We start from the raw sequence: 27036 nt of genomic DNA, 5'->3' as shown, positions 1-27036 counted from the left end.
CCCCTTCTAGGCCGCTGAGACCGCCTCCTGGCTTGAAAGTGCTACCTTGAGGTTTTCATCCCAGTTTGTGCCCAGTTTGTGGTGGAAGAGACAAGGCTGCTTCTTTGTTGCACGTGGCTCCATGTACTATTTCTTGGAAGCAAATCTTCCTCTCTCATTTTTTTCTTCTTTTTGCTAAGAAGTCTTCGTCACTTGTTCGTTAATCTTATACTGTTACATACTCTCATCGTAATGTTATGTGAGCAAAAACAAAAGACACAAAACACTATCTTTAATGAAAAGCATTACATAAGTACAGACCATGAATGACACCAAGCATTCACACGGGCTTTATATTGCTTTGTCGAGGGTTGAAACTCAATATTCAACATATTCTTTGTACACAGTAGCTGCTTAAAGATTTATGGCAGGTTAGTAATATTCATTATTAATAGATTTTTGAGAGGGCCCATGCACGGCCTCGCGCACTTCTGGTTTTGCTAAAGGTGGCTTTGTCATGCTCCATATGCTGTTGTTCAAAGACGTTGTGCAGGTTTTAAGCCTTTTCAAAGTAAATTCTCATGTTGCAGTTCTTTTAATTAACAGAATGAATTGTAGAGTCAACTGTGTTTCTTTCAGATAGTCTATACTCTAAAACCTGCATTCTTCTGAGTGGTTAGAGGCAGAAATTTTACAGTGTAGCTTTACTACCCCTAATTTATTTATTCCTAATTTAACAGCCTTATTAAAAAGAAGAAAGAGGCGAGTAAAGCTAGTTTAGAGTATTTAATCAAGCTTGAACAAATCTTTTCCCACATGTTCTGTTTTACTCATCTCGACATTCGTAGATGACTCTGACATCCTTTTTTTTTTAACCCAAAGTCTTTGTTTTTCTCTCTGTCTGAGGATGTGCCATGCTGTAGCACAGTGTACCTGCTACACTGTAGACTGGTTGTGCTGAGTAGGATCATGTGGACTTCATTGTGTTGCTTGGCAGGAGTGGGTCTGGCATTGATCATGATGGATCACTTGTTGTAAGAAGGAAACCTACAAGACAAAATGTGCTGGCTTGATTCGAGGAAGATTTTTTTAACTTTCTTGTGATTAATCTGCCTCAGCTGGATTATTAGAGGCTCACTGCTTCCCCCTTTGGGGTTCTGTAGCTTCCAGCTCTTGTTATAAGTGGAACATATTGTCTCAAAGTATTTTTTCAGCGATACACTCAAATCGCATACGCTTTTTTGCTAGTTCATGCTGCGTGAGTGACCAGAGCGCCACAGTTTCTCCGTTGCTGCAGATCTTACAGTGTTTGGGAAATGTCTCCCATTTTAAACAGTCACAACAGCAGCGTGTTATAGCATTCAGACCAAGCTTTTTAAAATTGATTGTAAACTCGGGATAAAAGATGATTAGCAGAGTACACATTTCATCTGGATGTGAATCCATAGCTGGGACGGGACTTGAGTGCTGAAATGGGCTGGAAGGGGAGGCTGTACTCCGACAGCACCGGGTGAATGTGGAAGTAGAGTACTTTAGCTGGAATCCATTGCTAGTGTTGGTGCCGCAGTTACAGTTAAGTGCACTGCACTCCCTTACTGGTTTAGTTGCGGTGCTTTCTTAGAAGTGGCACATTAGACCAAAAGCTTAAGCTTAATGCAGTATCAGAGCTGCCTCTGTGACTAGGTCAGTAAAACCAAAAGGAGCACACCTGCGTTGGTGTTACCATAAATAAAAAAATGTTTTTAGCATTTAAACTTCCAAATTAGTATTTTCATTATTTCAGTCTGATAACTTAACTTAAAACGAGTACTTTATTACAGAAGCAGAATACAGTTAGACTATGGTACCTTTGAAGTTACATACTCTGTTGTTTTTGACTTTGGTATGTGATGAGTTACATGTAAACTCTAGTAGCATTGGGGTTTCACTCCCTTTGACAGATTTCTTGTATTCTTCTGATGACGAATATTTCAAGGTTGCTTAATGCTTCTTTTATTTGAGAAGTGAAGCACAATGTTTAATTCAACAGATATGTGGGTGTCTTAGAGGTCATGTACAGTATAAATACCACCCACAAAAGTCACAATAGAAATATAAATATGTTAGAGATGTGGGAACTCTGTCAACATGAGTGGAAAACATCCAAATTCAAAAAGTGATTCAACTTAAATTCTGATATTAAAATCTGTTTGCTGAAAGCAGGAAAATAAAACATCTTAGTTCACAGGGACTAGTTTTTTTTAATCTCCAAATTAACAGACTGTACATCTTGAACTCACATTTTTGTGTATTATTTATTATTTAACTATTTTTGCTCTACCGTTGTTCTCTTTTTTTTTTTTTAGCTATAAATGTTTGTGTTCATTGATATTATACAATCCTTGATCCCCTTAGATTAAAGTTGAAAAAGATTAGTCATGGCAGCCTCTTCTTTAACACTGAAATACAGTATAAACAATTACAAGAAAAAAAAGTCACACACAACATGACGTATCAGGTCAATAAGCATCAGCTTATTGAAAGGTTGATATAATGACACACGTGCTAAAAAGCGTATAAAAGCACAGCTTTCGTATGTTTTTTTTAAATGCTCTTATTACTCATAATGCTATAGCTCGGTTCTAGTGCGCATTGTACTTGTTGCGTAACTTTGTTGTTATTGTGCTGACCTGAGAGGACTCAGTTTGCATCATGGTTTAGCATGAACTCAACGAGCTCAGCAGTTCAATATCTGCTGGGGTAAAAATACCTATTGTGGACCTTATCAGCCACCTCAATGTTTAGTTGAAGAGAAGACAGTTATCAGACATGTGATCTGTGGGTATTTATAAAGCCAAGGCCTCGGCTTAATTTATTGAAACAGATCCATTACTGGGTGGCAAGTCTGCCAGACAGGCATCCGGCCAGCCAGTTCATTTCTACCTTCAACAACAACGTGATGGTCAGCAAGGCAGAGCAGAGGCAGGCACGGAGCGGGGATAACGTCAGCGGAGAGTTTTTAGAGTGAGATAGGATTGCTGAAAGCATCTATTTTCATTCATGGTTGTCTGGCCTTTACTCAGGGCCCAGAACACTTTGTGAAAAGAGCAGGGTGCTGATGAATTACTTCTGGCTCTGTTCATCGAAAGGCAGAGGGCAGGGACATTAACACAGCCAGGAAGGATGGAGAGGGTCTCAGTCTAAAGGGCCCTGAATACATATAGTAAGTGATAGCAGTACATTACTGGATGTCCTTGAATCGTAATTAACTTTGAGCCCGAGAGTTTTGGTACGAACTCAAGTATATACTTCTCGGAGCGAGATCTTAAGCTTGCATGTATGAGCCTTTCCAGATCTGAGCTGAAAGATTATCTAATATTGTCGGCTGTTTAGATGTTGCATGTTATCTGCTGATAGCAGAAGTGGCAACGTAAGATCTTTCAGGCTGTGTACCTTTGCAGGCTGAAGCACTGGATAGGCTGCAGTGAAGAGTTTCATAGGCAGTGACTGATGTCAGAAGGTGACTACTACTGACTTTTATAATCCCCTTACCTCTCTGCTTCCCACATGAAGTTGGAGTTGGAGCAAACTGGCGTTATAGCTATCGTAATGAAACTTGTTTCACACTTTCCCTCAGAGTGAATTGAGTTATCGCTGATACGTAACCTTTTAAATGTTCTAATAAAAGAACGGGATGTAGCTTCGTGCTCTTGAAGCGTATCTTATTTGTAGGCAGCAGAGTATTTGAGCAAGTTCAGATTGAATAAGAGGCCCAGCTAATGTTAGAAAGTCATGTGACCTGACACGGTAAATACCGTATTTAAATGTCAGAAGAGAGCAGAGTGATCGGGCATTTTTTTAAGCAGAGCTTTATAAATCAACATTGTGCAGTGCTCCTCTTTTCTGGGACTGTTCTTCCTTTTCATAAGACATGTAGTGACAGAGTGAACAGTCACCTCTGACCGTATGCAGTGCACTGGGATAAACAGAATTATACATATAAACAATATCAGCAGAATAAGCAGAAAAGAAGCATGATTTCTTTTCCCCTGTGGACTTCAGTTTTGTGGCTACAGCATGTTTTATCGCTTGCATTACTCATTTGTTTCGGTTTTTCCACAGGTTCTACTGGGACTTGATAATGCTCATCATGATGATGGGGAATCTAATCATCATTCCTGTGGGAATAACCTTCTTCTCAGAGCAGACTACCACCACCTGGCTGGTCTTCAACGTGGCTTCGGACACCATCTTCCTGGTGGACCTGGTCATGAACTTCAGAACGGGGATCGTCAATGAGGAGAGCTCAGAGATCATCCTAGATCCCAAAGTCATCAAGATGAATTACCTGAAGAGCTGGTTCGTCGTGGACTTCCTTTCCTCCATTCCAGTGGATTATATATTTTTGATAGTGGAGAAAGGCTTTGACTCAGAGGTATATAAAACAGCTCGCGCCCTGCGAATCGTCCGCTTCACCAAGATCCTCAGTCTTCTGCGTCTGCTAAGACTGTCCCGACTCATCAGATACATACATCAGTGGGAGGAGGTGCGTATATATTTGTCTTTGTCACATAAATTAACAAAGTTGTGCGGTCTCTTACTGTGATTGGGTGGGGTCCTTGCTTGGGAGTTATCTACTTATCTGTAGGTAACTAGTGTAATCAGTTTCAGTTCACTGATGTGTGAAATTAATTTGAAATGTGAAATCAGAGCAGATGCTTTTATTAGGAGAAAAATACAACACGTCAACCAGGTAAGGAAATCCCAAACAGCTGATTCTGTTCATCTAGACGTAGCGTTTTCAGAGGTAAAGCCTGACCAGAGACTGGAGAAGTTGGATGAGTGATGAAACGTTTCGCCACTGAAATCACTACGTCCAGATGAACAGAATCAACGTTTTGGGAACACATTTAACAGTTTACCATTCCAGTGGTCTCCAGTGTAAAAAGATGAATCTGAGGCGTAGTGAGCAACCTTCTTAATAGTTTAACTGTAGTGGATTTTGTGTAAATATCACAAGGTTATACCCAAAGGACATAACAGAGAGTGATGCATTACTTACCCACTATTGAGTCACTGCATGTCTCAGACTTTTTCCAACCTGAATCCAGTGTTCTCATCCTTCTCCTAAGGACTAAGTAATTACACGTCATCGTGACCCTGTCATTTCAGCTAGTGGATCCAGTTTAGATATCACGGCCAAAGTCATTACTGTGTGTACGATTTCGTAGTTAAAATGTAAATAGGTGAACATAACGCTGTCATTTTTAATCAGCTTGACTCCCTCTTATTTTAAATGTCCTTGCAGCAAAGCGTCAGGGACACGTTCCTCCCTTATTGTTACACGTGCTGTTAGCCATGCTGTTTTAGATTGTTTGATATGCACGGAGTGTATTAAAAATATATCAGCAGCAAGAGGAGTGCAACAAGGCATAATGTGCTATGTGCATGGACTGTATGTAAAAGATGGATGCAGCCTCCAGGTTTGAAAAGTGGAGTAAATTTGTATGAAGGTATACGGGAAGGTTGTAGAGAGCAGATGACGCTGCTTGTTCATGTGTCATTTAACAGTTCGGTAAGCACATTCTTAATTAATCTAGTGTCTCATTTGCTAGCTTCAGCCCATCTTTATTACACAATATTGTATATAAGAAAGTGAAAAGGAACTTTTGTGTTATTAATTACTTTGGTGTAGTATCTATATCCATGGGGGAGGTCTTTATCTGAGGGAAAGCTGTAAAACTAATGAATGAATACAGTTAGAAGTCCAAAATTGATCCTGCCCTTCACATTTCCAAAGCTTTCCAGTGGGCCGGATTAGAGTCTTTGCGCGTCCAATTCTGGCCCGCAGGCTATATATTTTACACCCCTGCTATAAACCAATCGATGACATCACGGTGGCCACATCTGGCTTTTATATAAAAGCTGCTGTTGTGCCCGTGTAAACATAAGCTCCAGTCAGAACTGTGCCTGATTCCTGGTACCCATACTACGGATCAGTGAACTTTTATAATACAGAAAAAGATCATCTTTCTGCTTAAGTACCAGCGAGGCAGCTGACTTTTACAGTGTTTATGGTAGCTTATAGCTTTCTGTCAGTGTGTGCTTTAAACATTTTTTATTATCCTTACTGTGCAATGTGGCATTTGAAAAACAAAACCATTATTCATGCTTCAGTAAAGCATTATTAAAGCTTTGCTGAATATGGTCTCTGGTTCAGGATTCTCACACACACATACGAGCACACATACGTCACACAACACACTCTGAAAGTGAGCGCACTATAGATGGTGGTTGCTTGGTGTTATTATCTTGGTATGTACACTATGTGGGAAGCTGATTGTGAGGTTCAGCGTAGTTTGCAGACTTGTATACATTGGGAGGATGAGACAACGTTGGACCAGAACAGAAGCATAAATATTCAGTGCTGCAAGGTTAATGAGAATCTGCAGTGAGGATGCAGGCAGCCAGTGCAGTACAAAGTACACAGGGATGTGTCATAATGCCTGGCTGCAACAGCACAGCTTACAGGCCTGCGCTACTCTCAGTTCATCTCTCTCACGTCATTCGTCTTTGCCTCCAATCGTTTCGCTGCTTATCAAACTCCGTGGCTCCTTCTTTCCCTCTGGTTCGCCCCCTTCCCCCCAGTTGCATGCCTTTTCTCACCCTCTCCCTCGCACGGCATGTCCTCCTTCGGCATGTTGTCTTTCTTTAAGACATGTCCAACCCCTGTGCACTTAAGAAGATAGTTTAGTATATGAAGCTTGCATCAATTTACTTATTTCGCTGTAACCATATTAAACGAGCACACCGAATAATAAAACAACGGCGAAACAAACACATCCACTGGAGATGCGAGAGGGGAAGAAAAGGCACTCGGTGGAAACATTCCAAGCTGTCGTAACATGTTAGGTGTGGGATGCAGGATTAGAGCTTTAATGGAGGGACGAATGTAGTCTCCTGCCATTGCAAAGATTTTCAAGCTGTGAACGTTCGTTACGTCAGCCGTGGGATGGACCCAACTAGTTATTCAGTCAGTTTCTACAATAAGTCATCCTCCAAACTGTATGTCCATCCGTCATTCCTTCATCTGGTCTTTGCTCCCTCCCGCCCTCTTCACTCTGTCACCATCTTCTCCCTCCATCTGTGGAGTAAAGGAGGCTGTTATTTCACCAGTGCTGGCTGGCCATTCAGTCTTTTTTCACTTTTCCATCACTGCTAATGTCCTAGTCACGGTCTCTATCAGAGAAAACCTATTCTTATTCTTTAGGGTTGTTACCCTCCTAAAATCTTCATTTTTAGTTCAGAGCGGAATTTTCCCATTTAGCGTGATCGATACTGAAACTGTATCTAATATATAAAAAATGAGTCTTTGGAGTCACCTGCAGGTATGTCTGAATGATTTAGCTGTGTAATTTGTCAGTAAATACTCCACTTTCCTTTATTAAAAGTGCTTGTGGCAAGAAGGATCCTGATACAGGCAGTTTTGGTGGATATCGGGTATTATGGTTGCAGTAAAACAGTTGAACAGCTACAGTATTAGGACCCAGTCAGGACCTGACGTGTCTTATTTAACAACTCGCACAACTGCCAGTCATTAGAAAGACATTATAAACTCCACTTCGATGACTCTGCCTGTGCCAGTTTGGAAATGTAATAAAGATGGAAGAAAATTAATAAAAAATAGTAAAAAAAAAATACCATTACTAGTGTTTCATGGCAACAGATATTAAGACTTGGTAGCTGAAAAGACGTCTACTTGTTCAAGAGTGCATGCTGCTGTTTGTACTGTATCCAGTTGTCTGGTTCTCTGTGTGTTTTCTAAATCATTCATCATGTGCATGTGCAAACATAATTATTACAATGTGCAGTACTTAGGGAAATTGCAGTGTACAGCGTGAAGGTCACGTAGAGCAGTAAATTCTGTGTGCTCAAACAATCTGAGTGGGGACCAACCAAAGGGAAGCTTGTGCACTTTTTACACATGTGAAAGTAACTACTGATCTTTCATACATTCACATCAGCAGTGTTGGTCAAGTTACTTGAAATAGGAATTAGTTACTAATTACTTTTCTAAGAAAGTAATCCCATTACTTTACTGATTACTTATTTTCAAAATGAATTAGTTAATTTATTACTTTGTTACATTCCTGTGGCAGCGTGCTCGGTGCTTGCTAAGATTTGAAGATTAATCTCTCCTGCACTCCATATTGTCCACTCGTACATCCTTGTCATGAGACACTCTCGTAAAATCACGGTTTAGTAACGCAGTAACGCGGCATGCTTACTGGAAAGTAACAGTAATCGAATTACTTTTTTGCAATATTAATCCCTTACTTTACTTGTTACTTGGAAAAAGTAATCGGATTACAGTAACGCGTTACTGCCCATCTCTGCACATAAGTGCTAAAAAGTGCAGAGCTAAAAATGTAACTTTCTGCTCTGCTTTTGTCCACGTGCCTAAATGCACTGAGGCGCTGCCACGTGATTGGTTGATTCAGCACTGTGCCATTCATGATGTTAAGAAATCCTACAGGTCGTTATTTCCCATAAACAGAGGATTGGGAAAACTACAAGTCATCTAGCTTACCTCTCAACTATAGTGCCTCATTAGGGAATTACGTGTAATTATTAACAATTTAACAACTGAGAAATGAGAAGAGTTATCTGGTTATTTTACACCTAATTTCACATGATTTTTTTTTTTTGTTTTAACTTTCAAGGGCATTTTGCCCCCTGCTCCTATTCATTTCTAACCCTGCTTCTCTTATGTTTCTCTTATTACTTCATGCCCTCACAGACACAGAGCTAATTATCCCAATGACCTTAAAGTCACAGTAGTGGTTTTTTGTTTTGTTTTTTGCTCTCTCAGAATGTTGGCACCTTTGGATATGTGCTAATGTCAGACAGATCTTAATGACGTGTATTACAGGGAAATGATTTATATACTATCCTATTCAATGCTGGTTTTAGTTTGTTTTATTTAATGAAAATGCAAAAGGAGACTAAAAGGATAACATTTTTAAACTGCTGTAGAAAATCCCCAGAGCTCCCAGTGCCACATCTGGCTTATCACAGTCACCAGGCCTCCCGCCAGATCCCAGCTCAAGCAGGAGGGCTCAGGTTGGGCTTGTGGCAACATACCATCCCCCAAGGGGAACTGTACCCTTTTTGAGGGTACCAGACAAAAACAAAAACAAAAAAAACCCCCCAAACATCTGTCATACAATATTTATTGTTTATTGTACATTTAAAATAGAATAAAAAACTGTTGTTGGTTGTATTATGAAAACAAAACTGCCACTACTCCTGTTGCTGTTATGTGACCTAAGATATTAAATAACCATTACATCTGTGGTTAAATAGGCTTCAGTTTTAGCACAAACCCCCCAACTTGTATGTGTTGTATTTGTCGTACCTTTTGCTGCCCTCTTTGGCCAGGTCTCTCTTGGAAAAGAGATTTTAATCTCAGTGATACTTTTTACCTGGATAAGTAAAGGATGGGTCGTGGTGTACGGTACAGTGGAGACTATATAGTAGTATCTATGTTTTCAGTACTTGCTAGTAATGCATCTGGATTGCTGCTGTTGACACGTGTGTGCTGAGCATCCACATATGTCATGACCAGCGTTGACTTTGCTGCCCTGAGCTGCCTTCAAGCCTCTCCCTCTCCTCTTCTGTTACTTTGATCTGTTGGCTGATGGCGTCCAAGTGCTGAGACACTAACCAGCTGCTTGTAGGAAGCGTCAGCTCCCATGTGCACCTTCACTTTGTCGTCACTGTAGTCACAGACTAATAGTACAACCTGTTTCTGTGAGTATCCGTGTTACTGAATAAGTCAAATTGTCCTTTTATTTGCCTTCTAAAAACATTTAACCTGGTATTATTAATAATGCACTTTATCTGCAAACACTGCTGGTTCAGGCTTTTTAGTTGCATACTTTAAAAACAAAAACAGTAGTATCTGCTACAGATGACTGCAGAACGTGATGCAAGTGATCTGATTAATTAGAATCTGCCTGTAGGGATAGAGATGTCGTCCTAAGCAAAGGTGCTTAATTCACTGTCGGTAAATTGATCTGAAATGGGAGAAAATGTGAGCCAACTGACCCGAGTATCCAGTTCACTGAAGAAGAGGCTTTAACTACATTTCCCTGGCTATATTTGGTCTCCACTGAAATATCCCATGCTATTTGTATGACAGCCTGACAGCATGCCCTTTTATACCCTGCCATCGTCAGACAAAATATGTGAACGCACTGATGTTTGTCAGTTTGTGTTTACATCAGTGGCTTATGTTTCAGTTTGATCGGTATGCTAAATTAAAGCCAGAGCAGATCATCGGACCTCTGTCTGTAGCTCACTTCAAATAATGCACAGTAAATTAAACACAGGCTCACAAACAAACAGCCATGCCAAGTATTAAGCCAGAAAACAGCTTAACTTTCAAAAATTAAATATTAGCCAATTTATTTGATTAAATGTGTTTAATATCTCCAAATAAACATATGAAACATAAAAAAAGAAGGCATCTTTGCTAGATAAAGGATTCTTTATAAACAGCTGAATATTGAACTAAGTGCTACAGGCACTGAAAATTAAGATATAACCTTCTTAGTGATGAATAGAAACTGACACGAGGTACTGAAACAGTAAGGTGAAAAAGGCCGTAGTGTTCTGTGAGCCATTGTGTACTGTAGTCTGCCACGATAGCAACAAATAGTTTGGTGCCAAAGCAGATTAGTGGGACTGTGTTTGCAGAGTCCCGTGGACCCGATTCACCTGTCTCAGAATAGGCAATGCCAAGTATTCGGTGCCTTAAGGTCTCTGCCCTGGTGTCATGCAGGGACACAGGTGCATAATCGCACGCACACACACTGAAAGTGTGCTGAATCATAAAGCGCTGACTCATTTGTGAGGTTAAAAGAGAGATCATAAAGAGAAAAAGAGAGGAAACAAATAGAGGAAAGCACCGGGGGTGGGGCGGTGGGGGTTATAGCTTTCCATTCTAATACTTTGTTCGCTTGTTTATAAGATAAGATAAGATAACCTTTACTAGTCCCACACGTGGGAAATTTGTTTTGTCACAGCAGAAAATGGACAGTGCAAAGTTATATAGCAAAAATGAGAGAACACTGGAATACAATAAGGATAAGATACTGTAAACAACTGTACACAATAGAATAGCATAAAATAAAATACTATATACAATAGAATAAAATAAAATAATATATACAATAGGATAAAAATAGAATACAAATGCTATATACAACAATTATTGTACTGACCCTGTTTTTTTCTGTAGTTACAGATGAACGATTATGCAAGGTGAACGAGAAATTAAACTGGATGCAGTAATGTGTTTTTTAGTACTTCTGATAAGATACATCGTCTGCCAGTTTGTCAGCAACTATCTTAAATAAAGACAACATGAATCTATAAAGAAGATATACAATCCTTTTATGACAGTGTTTACTGGAGGAAAATTAAAAGGAGCGTATCCTCATTACATCCTCTTAGTTACAGGACGCGCAGGCAATAGTGGCGAGGGACAGCTGCGGCTCTCTCCTCTGTGAAAGAGCAAAGGTACTGGCTGATGACGATGTACAAGTGCTTGATGTGATGTGAGAGTCTGGGAATTGTTGTGAGATTGTGTCATATCTACCAAATGTGTTCATTTTTATATGTGTATTTCATACCTGTGAAGGATTCTGATGTATGGATGCTGTACTAACTATTGCTACAGTGTACAGTATTTGTATAATACTTAATGCTGATGAACCAATAGCATGGATAGGATCACTGCAAATAAAAAATAGGAAAACGTGCACAATAGTATTGTTTATAGAGATGAATTTAACAGCATTAAAGCTTTAAAAGTGACAGCACCACTGAAAGTTGAGGCGGCGGAAGTTGAACCGTGAACATGTTCCAACTGTGGCGCAGGTGTGAGCTAGCCCAGATTTTCTGTTGGGCTAACTCAAGAAGCAAACATTGCCAAGGCTGCACAGCTGGTTGTTTATATTTAATGTCCCAAGATGAACAGGGGGCATTGATTTTCAAAGCACAAAAACACTCTGCTCTTGCTTATAGGTTCGGTCGAGGACACTGCAGGACAGGAAGACTTTGACAGCATACTTTATATGGTGCATCATAGTTTTCTGTGCATGTCATTTATCAAACTGAGCCAGCAGCTAAGAAACAGCTTGTGTGTGAAGTAAAGGAGGAGATGTGCTGTGAGGCTAGTTGATCAGGCCCCTGAAGATATTGATGAATGCATTAGCTTAACAGACATTTGAAAACAGAAGATTCACGTATTGCAGCTTTGATAAAACTGATGCTCATTGTGACTGCACCATTGGACTGCACCATGACATTTTGACTGGACATTTCTAGTCTGCATTAGGATATTGTTACATGAGAGTCTAGGGACTGCTTGGATCTAGGGTTCGGCCTCTTGAAACATATGCTTTAATGCTTTCTCTTTTCTTAACAGTGGCTCTTTTAGCTCAATCTTCTGTTATGCATTTTCCATGGTCAGAATAAAGTCATGTTGCCGATGGACTCTGCAGACTTTGGCTAAATTGATGACTAATTACATAAAAATGGCAGTGCTATTGTTTTTATGAATTGAATTAAAAACATAGACCATAAAGCATTTGCAGCATTAATGCAAATGAAGAAAGGCAACATAAACATGAAATAGCTACATCCTGTAAATCCAAATGCTGTGTTTATGAGGGGTGGGTAACTCATTTGGGAAACTTAGATTGTGGAGTAAGGTACCAGTGAGATTAATTCAGTTCTGCTCAATATCAATTTTATCTCTTTATAAACTGCCACTGGTAAGAAAAGATGCTACATTTAAGTGACTGAAATGTGAAATCAGTGGAGCAAGTGCGCCAACATTTTATCACTAGCCCCAGCAAACATGCTGTTAACTCCATGAACTCCCTCTCGTGGTCTCTTTCACGGCATGCATTGCTTCCAGCTCCTTAATAAACTCTTTGGTTATCCCACGTACAAAGAGGAGTCACTGAGCTGTCATGGAAACCCCAGATCTCATCCAGAGCCAAGTAGAAAAAGGTAAAATTGAAGCTGAAGGATTTTAAATTTAAGCTAACGCTGGTACAATGCTTCAAGTGGCAACATCTATGTTAATATTGTACACGGTCCCTTTTCAAATAAAATCAAGAATTTTTTAAAAACATTTTTAAAAAGAGACTGATATCCTAGAGCCACGTTGTTATGATTCGCCTGGAGAGGGGCAGGTTCTCAAATGCTTCTTTTTTTGCGGGGTATGTTAGCGCATTACACTTTGGAAAACTCCCCATCAGTGAAATGCTTACTGCTTATTGTTGTTATGGGAAATCACAGAGCTGGTCTTGACTGCTGCGTCCCTGGATGTGTGAAACTTGGTAAAAAGTCCTTGTTGCAGCTTTGCTAGTAAAGGTTTAACTGTACGTTCTTGCTCTGCATTAGCCAAGTTTTAACTCTGCTCTGCATGTTTAGTCCCAAGAGTGATTTAAATTGTCATCCACAAACTAAGCACACTGCTTTATCTCAGTCTTCAGTCTATATCTTATTAAAAACTTCTGCATTCTGCATTAAATGAATAACAACCTTCACGGTTAGCAAACCGAGATGTCTCATTAAAGTTTGTGCTAATTCAAATACAGTGAAGCTGCATCCGCTTGCACAAACCTGCTTTTATTTAAAATATTACTTCTTACTTTCAAAACTATTAATAAATTAGCGCCAAGTTATCTTAGTGAACTTCTCAAACCACATACTCCTGCTAGAACACTCAGATCTGCCACTCAACTACTTCTGACCCAACCCAGATCTCGACTGAAGTCTCGGGGTGACCGTGCGTTTGCTCTGGCTGCCCCGGTACTGTGGAACACCCTTCCTCTCGACCTCCGCGCATCTGATTCCATTGCACTGTTCAAATCACGATTAAAAACCCACTTATTCAATCTTGCCTTTCCCTCTAGTTAATATTTCTTTTATGATTTTATATCACGCACTTTTATGCTCATTTAAATTCTTGTTTGCTCTGTACCTGTTGCTTTCCTATGTATTAGTGACAGTTATCTGCTTGCATATTTAGTACTTGCTTTGGTCCTATTTCTATTATCCTCCTCATATACTCTATTTTACTTGTTAAGCACCTTGGCATACCCTTGGTTTTTAAGTGTGCTTTATAAATAAAGTTTATTATTATTATTATTATTTTATAATTGATTAAAAAAAGAGCATTTCCCTTTGAAATAACCCAAATAGTAACCCATTCTGTGAGGAGGAGTTATCAAAGAGGGTTTGCTGGCTGAAATGAGAAAACTACACTTATTTTGTTTAATTGCCATTGACCTCATGCAGGCCGGTCAGGGATAACCAAATGGACCAGATGTAGCTCGGGGCCATACAATTCCCAAGTCTGGTTATAATAAAGCTAGCTAAATTAAGTGCTTGAACAAACAATATTGGATACGACTCTAAACCATGTGCATATTTTCGGTCCAGTGTTGATAACCATTTAGCCAGAGAACACTCTTCTCAGTCTTCTATGAATTCTTGCCTACAGTGTTTTCACATGCTTATTTGGACTATCCAAATCAAACCGTGTTCCATAGCATGTGGATGGGTGTCTTGCTATTGAAGGATCCACACATTTTGTTTTTCACTGGCATAAACACACAAGTGAACTCCACCTTGTACTGCAGAGCATGCTAGGTTTCTGGAGGCGAAGCAGACTTGTTTTGTGTTGTGTGTGGGTGTCGTAGGCTGCAGGCTGCAAAAGAGCTCTGTCACGTGTTTTCATGTGTGACAATGTGCCTGTCACACGTTTCATATTTTGTGTGCAGAGGGCCTTCTACTCGCTTAAATGAGAGCTTGAGCCCTTCAGACATTAAACATGTTAAATGATCTTCCCTTGCACAGACAGGGATCTTCTTAGCTTCGTCTCTTTCTTCCCATTTTCTCACACACAAATACACACACAAACAAGCAAGTCAAGTCCCACACAATAGCCTAATGGACTCCTCCAGTCCAATTTTGTCAAGCAAACAAAAATGAAGGACAGTGCTTCTTCCCCCTCCATGCTGTCTGTGTTCTTGTCCTCTCTGTTTTAAGACAAAGCTCTGACGTTGAATGTAATGTGCCTTGAACTGTGTTCTTGCTCAGCTCACAGAGGGAAGCTCGCTCTTGGCCCATAGGGTGGAAAATCCCAGATTGCACCGCTTGAAAGAACGTTTTCCTCCTTGTTCCCTGCAGATTTAACCAATTTCCCCTTTGCCAAGTCTCTCATTACTCCTTCTGTTGTTAGTTGGTCTTGTTAACTGTAGTAGACTGTTTCCAGTAAATTGCTAGACCATATGGTTTAGAGTACAGAGTTAATTGTCAGGCTCAATGATTTGAAAGCAGACAAATGTATAGTGCTCTGCGGCAGAGCTAAGATTCATTGAATCAGTCAGAGGTTTGGTTAGAATACAATATGCTGCAACATACATAACATATATAACATATTTAACAGCATACATATAAAAACAGAGGGATTATGGCAAATATGTGGTTTCAACACATGGGTTCTGTAAATAAAAAATACACAAGGTGTCATTCCTGCATATGGGTGGGTATTGATAAGGTTTTCACGATTCCGATTCCATTTTCGATCCTGCGACAGACTGGCGACCTGTCCAGGGTGTACCCCGCCTCTCGCCCTATGACAGCTGGGATAGGCTCCAGCGCCCCCCGCGACCCTGAAAAGGATAAGCGGAAGCGAATGGATGGGATGGATGGATTCCGATTCCATTTTCGATTCTGTTTAACGATTCGATTCTTTATCGATTCTCTTATCAATTCTTTTTAAAAAAAGAGAACACTAAGGTCGATTAGCTTAGAACTTTGTTTTATATCTTCTCTCCGCAATGCGGTGACGTCATTCAGGGCGACTGGAATCGATAAGGGAATCGTTTGCAAAAATGGCAAACAATTCCAAGGAATTGAAACTGTGGGAACCGGTTCTCAACAAGAACCGGGTTTCGATAGCCATCCCTATTCCTGCAGTATCAAATAATGAATTTGTGCAGCTCATAAACAGAACAGCAGGAGGGAGAGGGGGCCTAGGAAGCAGTGAAGTTAGATGAGTTGCAAATAGGGCAGAAAACTGAATCAAAATAATGAACCATCACACTGAAAATTTAATTCAGTTTTATTTATAGAGCACCAAATTACAAAACAGTCACCTCGAGGTGCTTTATATTGTAAGGTAAAGAGAAAGACAGAGAAAAACCACAGTTATCGACAACACATTCTGAACAAGTAATTGGCGACATTGGGAAGGAAAAACTCCCTTTTAACAGGAAGAACTCTGGCAGAACCAGATCCAGGGAGGGACACTGTGTGCTGTGCTGTGACCAGTTGGGATTGCAGGGATGGAAACAGGAAAAAAAGACACATTGCACATGTTTTGCTTTCAGGATCTGTAGCATTTTGTAATGTGTAAAACTAATAATGTGCTGCAATTACTGCAATACCACAGATGAATATTAGTTAAAAGGCACAATATGGGCCGTTAATAGCCCCTACAGATATTTGACTGATACTTAACAGCGACGTGTGTTGGTGTTAGTTTTCCAAGTGTTGTAATAAAATCTACTTTTGTGTGAATTGTAATATTATATACTTTCTGTTATGGCTATTTTGTAGCTGAATGACCTTTTTGGTTGTCGCAATTTAAGGAATGCCTGATAGATGCAGGCCCAGACGAGCCTTCTGGAGCATGATGACCTTTGTGTCTTCTGTTTGGTGTCCTTCATTTTGCTCCTCCAGAGGCTCAAGGACAGCCTGTCTGGGTGCTGATAGTGCACAAGCTCGCTTATCTCACTGGGGTATAAGACAAACTGAAAATGGGGATGACCATACGTGTTGAATCTGGAATATCCATAATAAATGTATCTGTATTTCATACTGCACGTCAACATCTCTTAACCAACAACTGCTGGCTGGTTTTACAGGTCGCTTTGTATCGTGGTGTCATTGTAAGCTGTGCACGATGTTCAAAATGTTTTATACTGCTCCGTCGGGAGTACTTCTGCTTATTGCATACTCTGACTCTTTTCATCTCTTACTGTTGCTGCCAGTCCGTCTCTCAGCTCAGCCTTTTATTTGATATAAGATATGAACGGACATGTCTGCACAGTAAAGACGGCAAGACTGAAAGCGACAGGAAACAGAATCACGTGTGTATTATTTTCAAACTACCAGCTGTTTCTGGTTATAATTCATAGTAATTAATACTTCCAATCACCTTAAACACCATACTCTTCTTATAATAGTTACAGCAGCACCAGAGCAGTGAAATAGAGATGCTTTTTATCCCAACAACTGTGGCTTATTTTTATGGTAAAAAATGGTAAATGGCCTGTATTTATATAGCGCTTTACTAGTCCCTAAGGACCCCAAAGCGCTTTACATATCCAGTCATCCACCCATTCACACACACATTCACACACTGGTGATGCCAAGCTACATTGTAGCCACAGCCACCCTGGGGCGCACTGACAGAGGCGAGGCTGCCGGACACTGGCGCCACCGGGCCCTCTGACCACCACCAGTAGGCAACGGATGAAGTGTCTTGCCCAAGGACACAACGACCAAGGCTGTCCGAGCCGGGGCTCGAACCGGCAACCTTCCGATTACAAGGCGAACTCCCAACTCTTGAGCCACGATCGCCCCCATAATTTTATCATAATTTTGTTTTTGAAAACACATCGTATTTCAGTATTTAGCAAAAAAGAAGTCCTGATTTCTGTTACCCCTCTCTAGAGTTCTGAGTAGAAAAAAGCTGTCAGCGAAAGCAGCTTTGATCTTCTGTCCTTTCCCATGGGATATCCCCTCATGGAGACTAGTTTCCCTCTGCAGTGTGCGCACAGTACAGAAAGTTGTCACATGACACATCAAGAATCCTCCAAATGATCTATGCTGGTTGATTGTCTCTGCAGCCTAACGCACTTCATGTGCTGTAAGCCATACTACAGTGTCTCCAGTGTTTCTATAAGGGCAACAAAGTCCATTTTTTCAGGCACAGGTACAAGGGTTCAAGGTTTGTATGTGAACAGTTACGTTTTTCTTGTCACTCGTTGTTTTGTTTCATTTTCACTTGCTTTTTTCATATGTTCAGACATAAACACTACTTAAGAACAGAAAAAGATCCTGGTGGCTGTTGAAAAACACACATGTTAGCTCCATTTTCTTGGTTTGCAATTAATGTATAGGTTTGTATTTTTACTGGAATACTGTAACAGAGGCGCAAGTGATCGGTGTAAGGAATACAGTAGAATACTTTGAGTACTGGTTGGTAGTGTTGTAGCTGTGCATGTAGGAAGTATCTTGGTGACATATCCAGGGTCACAGTGAAAGACGAGATGCCTGGTACGTAATGCTATAGTCACACACTGGAAAACAGTGGTTGGAGACGGTGCTATGACCAAGTGTGACCGCGTGCAATCAACTTGTGCTTCTTGTGGTTGTTTCAAACATGGGGACCAAGAAGTGATCACAAAACGGAAAAGTTATGACAAATCAGACTATAAGGCAAAAAGAAAGTGCAGCTTTATGGTTTCATGGACAAAAGAATTTCTGTGGCTGCAATATGACGAGCTAAATAACCAGGGGTGCACATAAGTGGTCCGCAGGTGCGCATTCGCTGTCAAAATAAAAAACGCGCACAAGATAAGAAGTTAATATTATATAATTATACAATGTTATACTTTAATGTATAATATTGTAAAGGAAACAAAACATCAATCAAAAAATTGCTCTCTTTTTTATTCGGGCTACTTAAATTTATTTTGGGCTACCAAAAACTGAAGAGTCCCTGCCCGAAGGGCTACCAGGGATTTTGAAATTTTGCGAGCCCTGAGATATATATATATTTTTTATTACTTTTTTGTTTCAGCAACATATATACACACACATATATATATATATACTAGGGGTGCAACGATACACAAAATTCACGGTTCGGTTCGATACTTTGGTGTCACGGTTCGATATTTTTTCGATACAAAAAAAATGTTCATGCCTTTTAAATTTGTCATTTATTAAAATTATAAATATATATTTTAACTCAAAAGTACAGTTTTTAAATTTAATGTTGCTGAAACAACAAAGTAATAAAAAAAAATCTATCTGATCGAGAAATCACTCATCTTTGGAAAAGAGAGTTTATTACAGAGAAATGGCTCTTTCCAAAATAAAGCTATACTATACGCTTCTTCTGGGCTATATTCTCAGCAGCATATTAAACATATCAGGTCCCCATAAGGAGAATCATGTGCTAACAGCTGTCTAAATGACTCTGGTAAAGTTTGTAGCATGCCTGCTTGTTGTTTTTGTCTGCTTCCACTTGTCTTTGCCCATCGGTGATTTTGGAGTAAATGTGCAGTCATATTCATTGTGTTCCCACTAGTGCTGTCAGCGTTAATCTCGTTGAAATGACGTTAACGCCACAACACGGCAAGTTAACGAGCCCCGTGCATGGGGCTGGACCGCCAACACGTTAACGAGCTAACTGCGCTAACACACTAGTTCCCACCAATGTAATTGAGCATTGCGTGGCACATCCAACATACTGTTTTACTTTAGTCCATGACGCGCTTACCTTCAGGGTCATACGTCACATGAAAACCAAAATAGTTCCAAACGCCAGATCTGAATGAGGGTGGGGGAGGTTCAATTTGCCATGTTGCAAGGAGCTTAGCTTCTGTCTGGCTAGCTTGCCCTGCGCTCAGTGAATCTGTGTTCGACTACTCCGCCTAGGCTGCACTGTCGAGCGCAGATCCACTGAGCGCTCAACACAGACAGCATCGTCAGAAGGAAAGTTGATAAAATAAATTAAAAATTTGTATTGTTCGATACATATACGTACCGAACCGAAAGCACTGTATCGAACGGTTCAATATCAATACGAGTATCGTTGCACCCCTAATATATATATATATATATATATATATATATATATATATATATATATATATACACACACACACTGATATTGCAAGCGTTGCATCGGCAAGAGGAAGAGTGTCATTAGCTGCAGTTGTTTGGGTTTTTTACGATCCACTCGACTGCAAAAATGTTCATTTTATTTGATGCTCTTTTGAGAATTTTCTCCAGAAACAAAAGTAACAAAAAGAAAAATTCCTGTTCTGTGATCTAAGCCTTCATGACTAAAAATAAAACAAAACCTGAACCATCAAAGGTTCAGCTTGAAAAATAAGTGGTTGATTGACAAAATGGTTTGAGAATATTCGTCCTTATCAACCAACTTATTGAATAATTGACCAATCACTATAAACCTGTTTGTTATTGACTGATTCTGCATGAGGAGCGTAACGATCCCTTGATTGTTTAAAGGCAAGCACCGACACTCATTGCAGACATCCTGTAATGATGCTTTGTGTGCAAATTAATTGATTACTAACTACTGAGGCATTAGGGTTTCACTTCCCAAGAGCTAATGTTGCGGTGGATCAACTTAGCGAAGCACCCTTCATCCATCTGTCATGATGACGTGCTCATGTGCTGAAATCCAGCTGTTTATGTGAATCTAAGCACATACATGGAGGAACCACTATGGCGGTAAACAAATCCATGGCTACAGTATGGACAGGACTATATGTAGCATGTCAGCTGTAGTCATGCAGTCAAGAGATATGTGGAACTAGTTAGTATGATGCTGCTCCACTGCTAGTCAGATGAGTAATTATAACATCAGACTGCCCTCAAGGGTGTATGCATTCACTCTTCCATTTCCTGATTTCCTCTTTTATGTTTTTCTCTTCCTAAAACAATCATCCCGAAAAGACACACACTGTTAATGCCATCATATTTTTTTAACCAAGCTTCAGCTGCAACTTTGATTATGATGATTAAAAAGAAATATATAAAAATCAGTCTAAAATTGCATCACCAGGCAATCTCCACCCCTCCATCCCCAAGTGTATCGGGACGGGTGTGACCTCGATGCACACTGTGATACCGTCCATCTTGCTGATATTTACATGAGCACAGCGGGTCACCCTGTGCAATCCAGTCAAATCCCTCCTGATCTCATATGAGCACTAATCTTCCCTGACTACCTTCTTAGTACAACCACAACTCAGACTACAGCACTCTCTCTGTCTCTCTTTCACTGCGCTGCTGTGACATTTGCACAAAGGAAAAACTTGCAGTCCTCTTTCTTTCTTTCTTTTTCAGTCTAGCCTTTATTAATGCAGATCTACGGAGATGCTCAGATTGTCTTGACTAAATTAGATTTTTTCTTAAAAGTCTGATCTGTCAATTCAGATATTTCTATTTTCACTGCTTTCAGGAACTATATTTGACTGCACAATCATTTTGTAGTTTCTCCTTTAAAAAAAGTTTATTTTTTCTGAAGCAATAAAACAATTTAATAAAATTAAGCCCGCCCACGTTCTTGTATAACAGTGTTAAAAAAACCATAAATGAATCGCAGTAAACCCTACTTTATGCTGTGCACATACATACAGAGGATATGAGGTTTAAATGCTCCTCTACTGAGCTTCTTCTTTCATTGCTGCATTGTGCGCTTTCATTTCTGGAGAGTTGCTCCTTGGGATAATTTGAATGAGAAAAAGTCCTGGTCAATGTCAAAACAGATTAATACTATGTCAGCATTAGTATTTTCTTCTTTTATTTCTGGCCTGGGATTGTTGTGTGAAAGATGCACGCTTCTCTGTCAGCTCATTGTCCGCTCACAGCTCGTTTTTCTTTTTCTTTTTTCCTTCTTCCCTCCCTCAGCCTTACTTCGTAATGATGATTCCTATAATGATGCAGTGAAACTGTCAACAGACTTGCATAACCGAACAGATGACGTTAAAAATGGGTCATGTGGGAAAACGGTTATTCTTGAGGGCACTAACATGTTTTGGACAATATGTCCACACATGCCTCTTTCACTTCCCAGCAATTTTCTCATTGCACCGAGTGCACTGAGTTATAAATGCACTGGTGCTGCTGTCCGAGCTATAAGTACTGCTTGTGTTTGTGTACATGATTTATTAGACCTGAGCTGATGTTATTTTGTTACCACTGCTCAGGTTACAGGTACAAATCAATAGAACATTCATCCATAAATACATTTACTTGTTGTCCTAATGCACCATACCTGTCCTGCGCAGAGCAGGCTAATATAAGCCCTGCAGGAAATTTCTAGAAGAATGCGCATGCATTAACTGCATACGTGAATCCCTACAGACTCTGGGACTGATGTCTATATAATTACAGTAAAAAAAAGGCTTAGCACACAGAGTGGATCACCAATGCTGTCCACGCAGAGAAGATCATAAATTTGATCCCTGCGGGTCTGTGAGCTTCTGCCCCGGAGGACGCTGCCTCTGCCAATGCATCTGTGAATGGTAGAGCGCAGATTAAGGCAGAACAGAAGTGTTAAGGTTATCACGCTCACACGACCAAAATAGACGCAGAGCGGGTGAGACAGCGGGCAAAGTAGCTCGGCTTGCAGTGAAGTGTGATGTGCTTAGTGGAAGAACAAGAGAATAATGCTGACGGACACAGAAACGCTGGAAAGCAGAGCAGATGATCAGCAGCGTTCCCGTGAGGAAGATCTCCTTGGACTGAAAGATGTGATCGACAAGTTCCGAGGGGAAGAGTTGTCTAGTTAAATGTGTCCACTGATTGGCTGGTAGTTAAGCTGCGAGGTGAGGAAGAGGATCAGGATCTTCTGCGATATCACACATCCAGTTTGAGCCCTTCGCTTTCACACATTCACTGGTGATATTTGAGGCACGTTAGCAGTTGTATTTGATGCTCAGAAATTTGCATCTGCTGAGGTCATGAGGGTACATTCAAGCATTGGTAGATGAAATATGTTGCAGAAATCATATCAGAGTGGGTGCACAGGAATAAAAAGAGAACATTTGTGATTCCAGAAGAGGAAAAAATATCAGTGGCCTGTTCAAATTGGAGACAATTCTGATTCACGGTGTCACTGTTTTAGCTGCAAACGTCTGCGTGTGCAGTTATTACTGCAGTTCTGCTCTAAAATCATACAGTTCAATATGATTCTTGAGACTTGTTTTTATGTGAAACACTTCGGCTTCTCTAAGTGTGTCAGGGCCTGTGTGGGATGAGTCCGTATGGTGAAAATATTTTGTTTTCATAACAACTAAATCGATATCTGGAAGAGTAACTGAGGCTGTGATTTTTTTTTAATAATCTTTTGTCTATTGTCTTTACTGATAGCTTAGAGATGAACTGCATGCATCAGTTGGAAATAACAACTACTTAAACAACCTACCAGGTTATTTGGTGAATTTTTACTGATAATGCTGCTATTTTTTTAGTTTTAAATGCATGCATGAGAGCCTGCGATGAAGAAGCAATGATGGTTTAGGGGGTCCTTTACTATATTAATAGATCATCGCTTGTTTTCTGCCTGTGTTAAGATCCTATTGATCACTATGTGGCTCTTAATTAAGTCTCTGTCTCCTGTAGGGCTGCCACGATTTGTCGACTAGTCACGATTACGTCGACTATCAAAATCGTCGACGACTGATTTAATAGTCGACGTGTCGTTTGAAGCTTTGTAAGATCGCAAAAGACGCAGGAATAATAGCAGGATTTAAGAGTGTAATAACGGACTGAAACAGAAGATGGCAGCACAGCATGTACAAGGATGCCAGCTGCCGTTAAACCCCGAAGAAGAAGAAGCAGCTGTGTCCCAGAATTCATAGCGCGGCCCAGCTTAGTTTCCAACAATGGCGGTAGCTAGTTAGTTTTAATATTACTCTTATTATTCTTTCTGGGTCACAAAATAAACGTTTAACATATTTTCAGGCGAGAATGTAGCTGTGTAAACCTCAAATATCGGCTCAGTTTATCAGGACACCACATATTTTCAAAAGCGCTCCGACGTTTTCGGAGACGTCTGTTACCCACTAGCTCGATAGCTAGCCGGGGGCTAGGTCACTAGCGCCGTGAGAACACCGGACTCCCGGCAAATTGTTTTCAAACCCACCGCCGTCTTTCCCGACTCAGGTTAAATATATATGAGTCACTTAGATAAATTAAAAATGTTGTTGTTTGGCTTTTTTTTTTTTTAGTATTTTATTTGTTCCTGAGTAAATCGGTTTGGCTGAGATTAAAGTTATAGTTTTTACACAGCTGAATAAACGTCAAGCAGACAGCTGATCATCAGAAGTGTGAGATGCTGGAGAATATACTCCGGTGTCCTGTTATATTTTAGATAGCAAGGAGTTTATTAAACTTTACCGAAACAATCTGCAAATTTCATTAAAATTGAATAAACTATCATCTTGTCTTTATTTTTAGTTAGCACCTTAAAAGCTTAAAGCTGTAAGCTAATGATAGTTAAATAAGAGCAGATGCTGCTAGTGCAATAAGCTGTAGTTTTACGTCCAGTGGATGATGATCTGATTAGTCGACTAATCGCATAAATAATCGGTGACTAGTCGACTATCAAAATAATCGTTTGTGGCAGCCCTAGTCTCCTAATTACTGCTGGGCCTCATTACCTAAATGTTCCTCTGCATTGAGATTCAGAGCTTTTTATGCAGCCTATGTACTTGCACGCATGATTTGGCAAGAACCAAGTTACAAGCACAACATTGCTAGAAAGGCTTTTCCTCTCCTCTTACACAGTATCCCAGTCTGTATGATAAGCAGATCTGCTGACTGATTAGCGTCCCAGCACATACAGTATGTTGCCTGAAGCTCTGAAATAATGCCAGCTCTGTTTATATTTATTTATTGCTGAACTATACTTACACCAATGTGATTACACATTGCACATTTCAGTGATGGGATTTATGATTACTTCCAGCAGGCTGCTTTTCTTTCAGAAAGAGACAGACCGGCATTGAAATGTTTTTTTGCCATAGAAAATATAGAATGTTACTCATTTAGCCTTACATGCTGTTGCCTTTTTTTAAGTAGACCAAGTACAGCGGGCAAAAGCTTTTTAGCCTTCAGAGGAGGAAAGGCAGTAAAAGAAAACAGGAAACTTGCAAATTCCCAGTGAATTCTCATTACGTCCCGGTATGATTTTTTAGAATCCAAGTTCAACTGTAATTTCGTGATTAAGCAAAACCAAAAGAGAGCCAGCAGGAGATTTACAAGATGATGCTAAGCAGGAGAATTCCAGATTTTCCTGGAAGCAGTTTTGTTATCCTTCAATCTAATAGCCAGTGGTGGATTTAATCTCCTCAAATTAGTCCCATGCTAATCCTCGCTAACCTCAAACAGAGGTCACTCATGTCCAATTTGAAGATGCATAAAGAACAGTTTGTAATTGCGTGTTTCAGGCCCACAGCTTGATGCTTGGTGATGAGTAATTCTCTTGCATGCTCTCTTCTCTGTGCATAGGATTCAAAATGTCTGCCTACAGTGCATACATCCACCAGACAGCTCGCAGTTGTATAAGCAAAAACTCTTCGTGCCATACCTTGTGGGCAACATTGATTTGAATTTTAATCCCTGCAGTATTATGTATCAGCATGCTGCTTTACATAAAAATATACCTGTAAAGTTTCAAAATGTTCTCTGCTCTGTTCTAACAACCCATCAAAAGGATGCGGAAAGACCAAGTGCATGAGCGACCTACTGGCTTGACAGAGCTAGCGTGTGACTTTCTATCACTATCATATCAAATCTTGGCTGTTTTTCTCCAATGTATTACAGGATTATGCTGACCTATGCCCTAATTCCCAGTCAAATTTGAGCTTGATGCATTTAATTCCAAGCCTATATTTTGCCAAAGCCAAACAAGAGCATTGGATATGCTTTTGGCTCTGTGTCAGCTCTACCTTTCCTGTGCACGAGGTTTATGAAAACGTTATAGTTGCTCAAAATGAACTCGGATCTGTCATATGACAGATTTGAGTCTAAATTTGGTTTCAAATGTTTATCTCAGACCGATTCACTGCCACCGAACTGCAAAAACTGTCTTAAACCACAGAATAAACTTTATATTAATGTTGCTATTGGAGCAACATTTTTCAAACATTTTACATTCAGTTAAATTTTATTTATATAGTGCCAAATCAGAACTTTAGATTGTAAGGTAAAGACCCTACAATAATGGAGGGAAAACATGAACAATCAGAGGACACCTTATGAGCAGCCACTTGGCGGAAGTGGGAAAAAAAACCTCTCTTTTAACAGGAAAAAACCTCTAGCAGGGCAAGACACAAACAAAATAGAAATAAATGGCCAGTACTGAAAACAAACCTACACTATAGGCTTCGAGTCTTTGTGAAAACAGACTTATCTCTTAAATGGCAGACACTGAGCCTTGAGCTAACAATCTGTAACCACTCTGCACTGGCTGATTTATCAAAATTAAGAAGAAATTTAGACTTTTTAAATGCTGGTCTGACAAAAGTTGAAGCATTTTTAAAGAGTTTAGTAAAAGGATCAATTTGCTTCTTGCCACAATGATAAACGATTGCATAGTACATTTTATAACTCGTGCCATACAGTAAAGTCCTCAGCAGTAGTCACTTTTTTATTTATTTGACCAGCTGTTCAGCTGTTGTCAGAACTCTGTTGCTTTTATTTTTAGATCTGGATTGATTTCCCTTACAGTAAACGTTGAACAGAACACAGGCATATATTAATCATTCCTCTCCATCAGCGGGATGCTCAGACACACTGCTGACTGCACGAAACAGAACGTTGCTGATGGGTGATCGAGTAGGTGCATATTAGCAAATTGAAGCGCATGGTTCTTAGTTGTGACACATATCCTGAGCAAGGGGCCGGCTGTGTGCTACATGAAAGCTTTGCAAGTTGTGTGTTTTCTTTGTCTGCTTGAGTCAAATAGATGTAAATTCGGACCTACACTCTCCGCATTCCTTCCTTTGCCCAATTTGATACAATTCATGTTTTCTTAGAAGCCTTACAGTGAGATAAAACAACAGATTACCACAAAAAAAAGAAAGAAAGAGGCTGTCCAACACAGTTAATTCTCAAAAGAGAAGTTGGATGATCGAGTATGTGCAAATGCTT

The 27036-nt window shown here is 40.0% G+C and overlaps 1 protein-coding gene across 1 annotated transcript in view; it reads left to right on the top strand.

Annotated features, from left to right (window-relative positions):
- The window catches only part of hcn1 (hyperpolarization activated cyclic nucleotide-gated potassium channel 1), a 72459-nt gene that overhangs the window by 2673 nt on the left and 42750 nt on the right, over positions 1–27036 (top strand). The window contains exon 2 of the mRNA XM_004549664.3: positions 4081–4504. Coding sequence (XP_004549721.1) covers positions 4081–4504 — 424 coding nt within the window. The remainder of the gene's footprint in view (positions 1–4080; positions 4505–27036) is intronic.

The sequence above is a fragment of the Maylandia zebra genome, linkage group LG7, assembly GCF_041146795.1.
Source record: "Maylandia zebra isolate NMK-2024a linkage group LG7, Mzebra_GT3a, whole genome shotgun sequence".
NCBI classification, from domain to species: Eukaryota; Metazoa; Chordata; class Actinopteri; order Cichliformes; family Cichlidae; genus Maylandia; species Maylandia zebra.
This window is presented reverse-complemented; position numbering and strand designations above follow the sequence as displayed.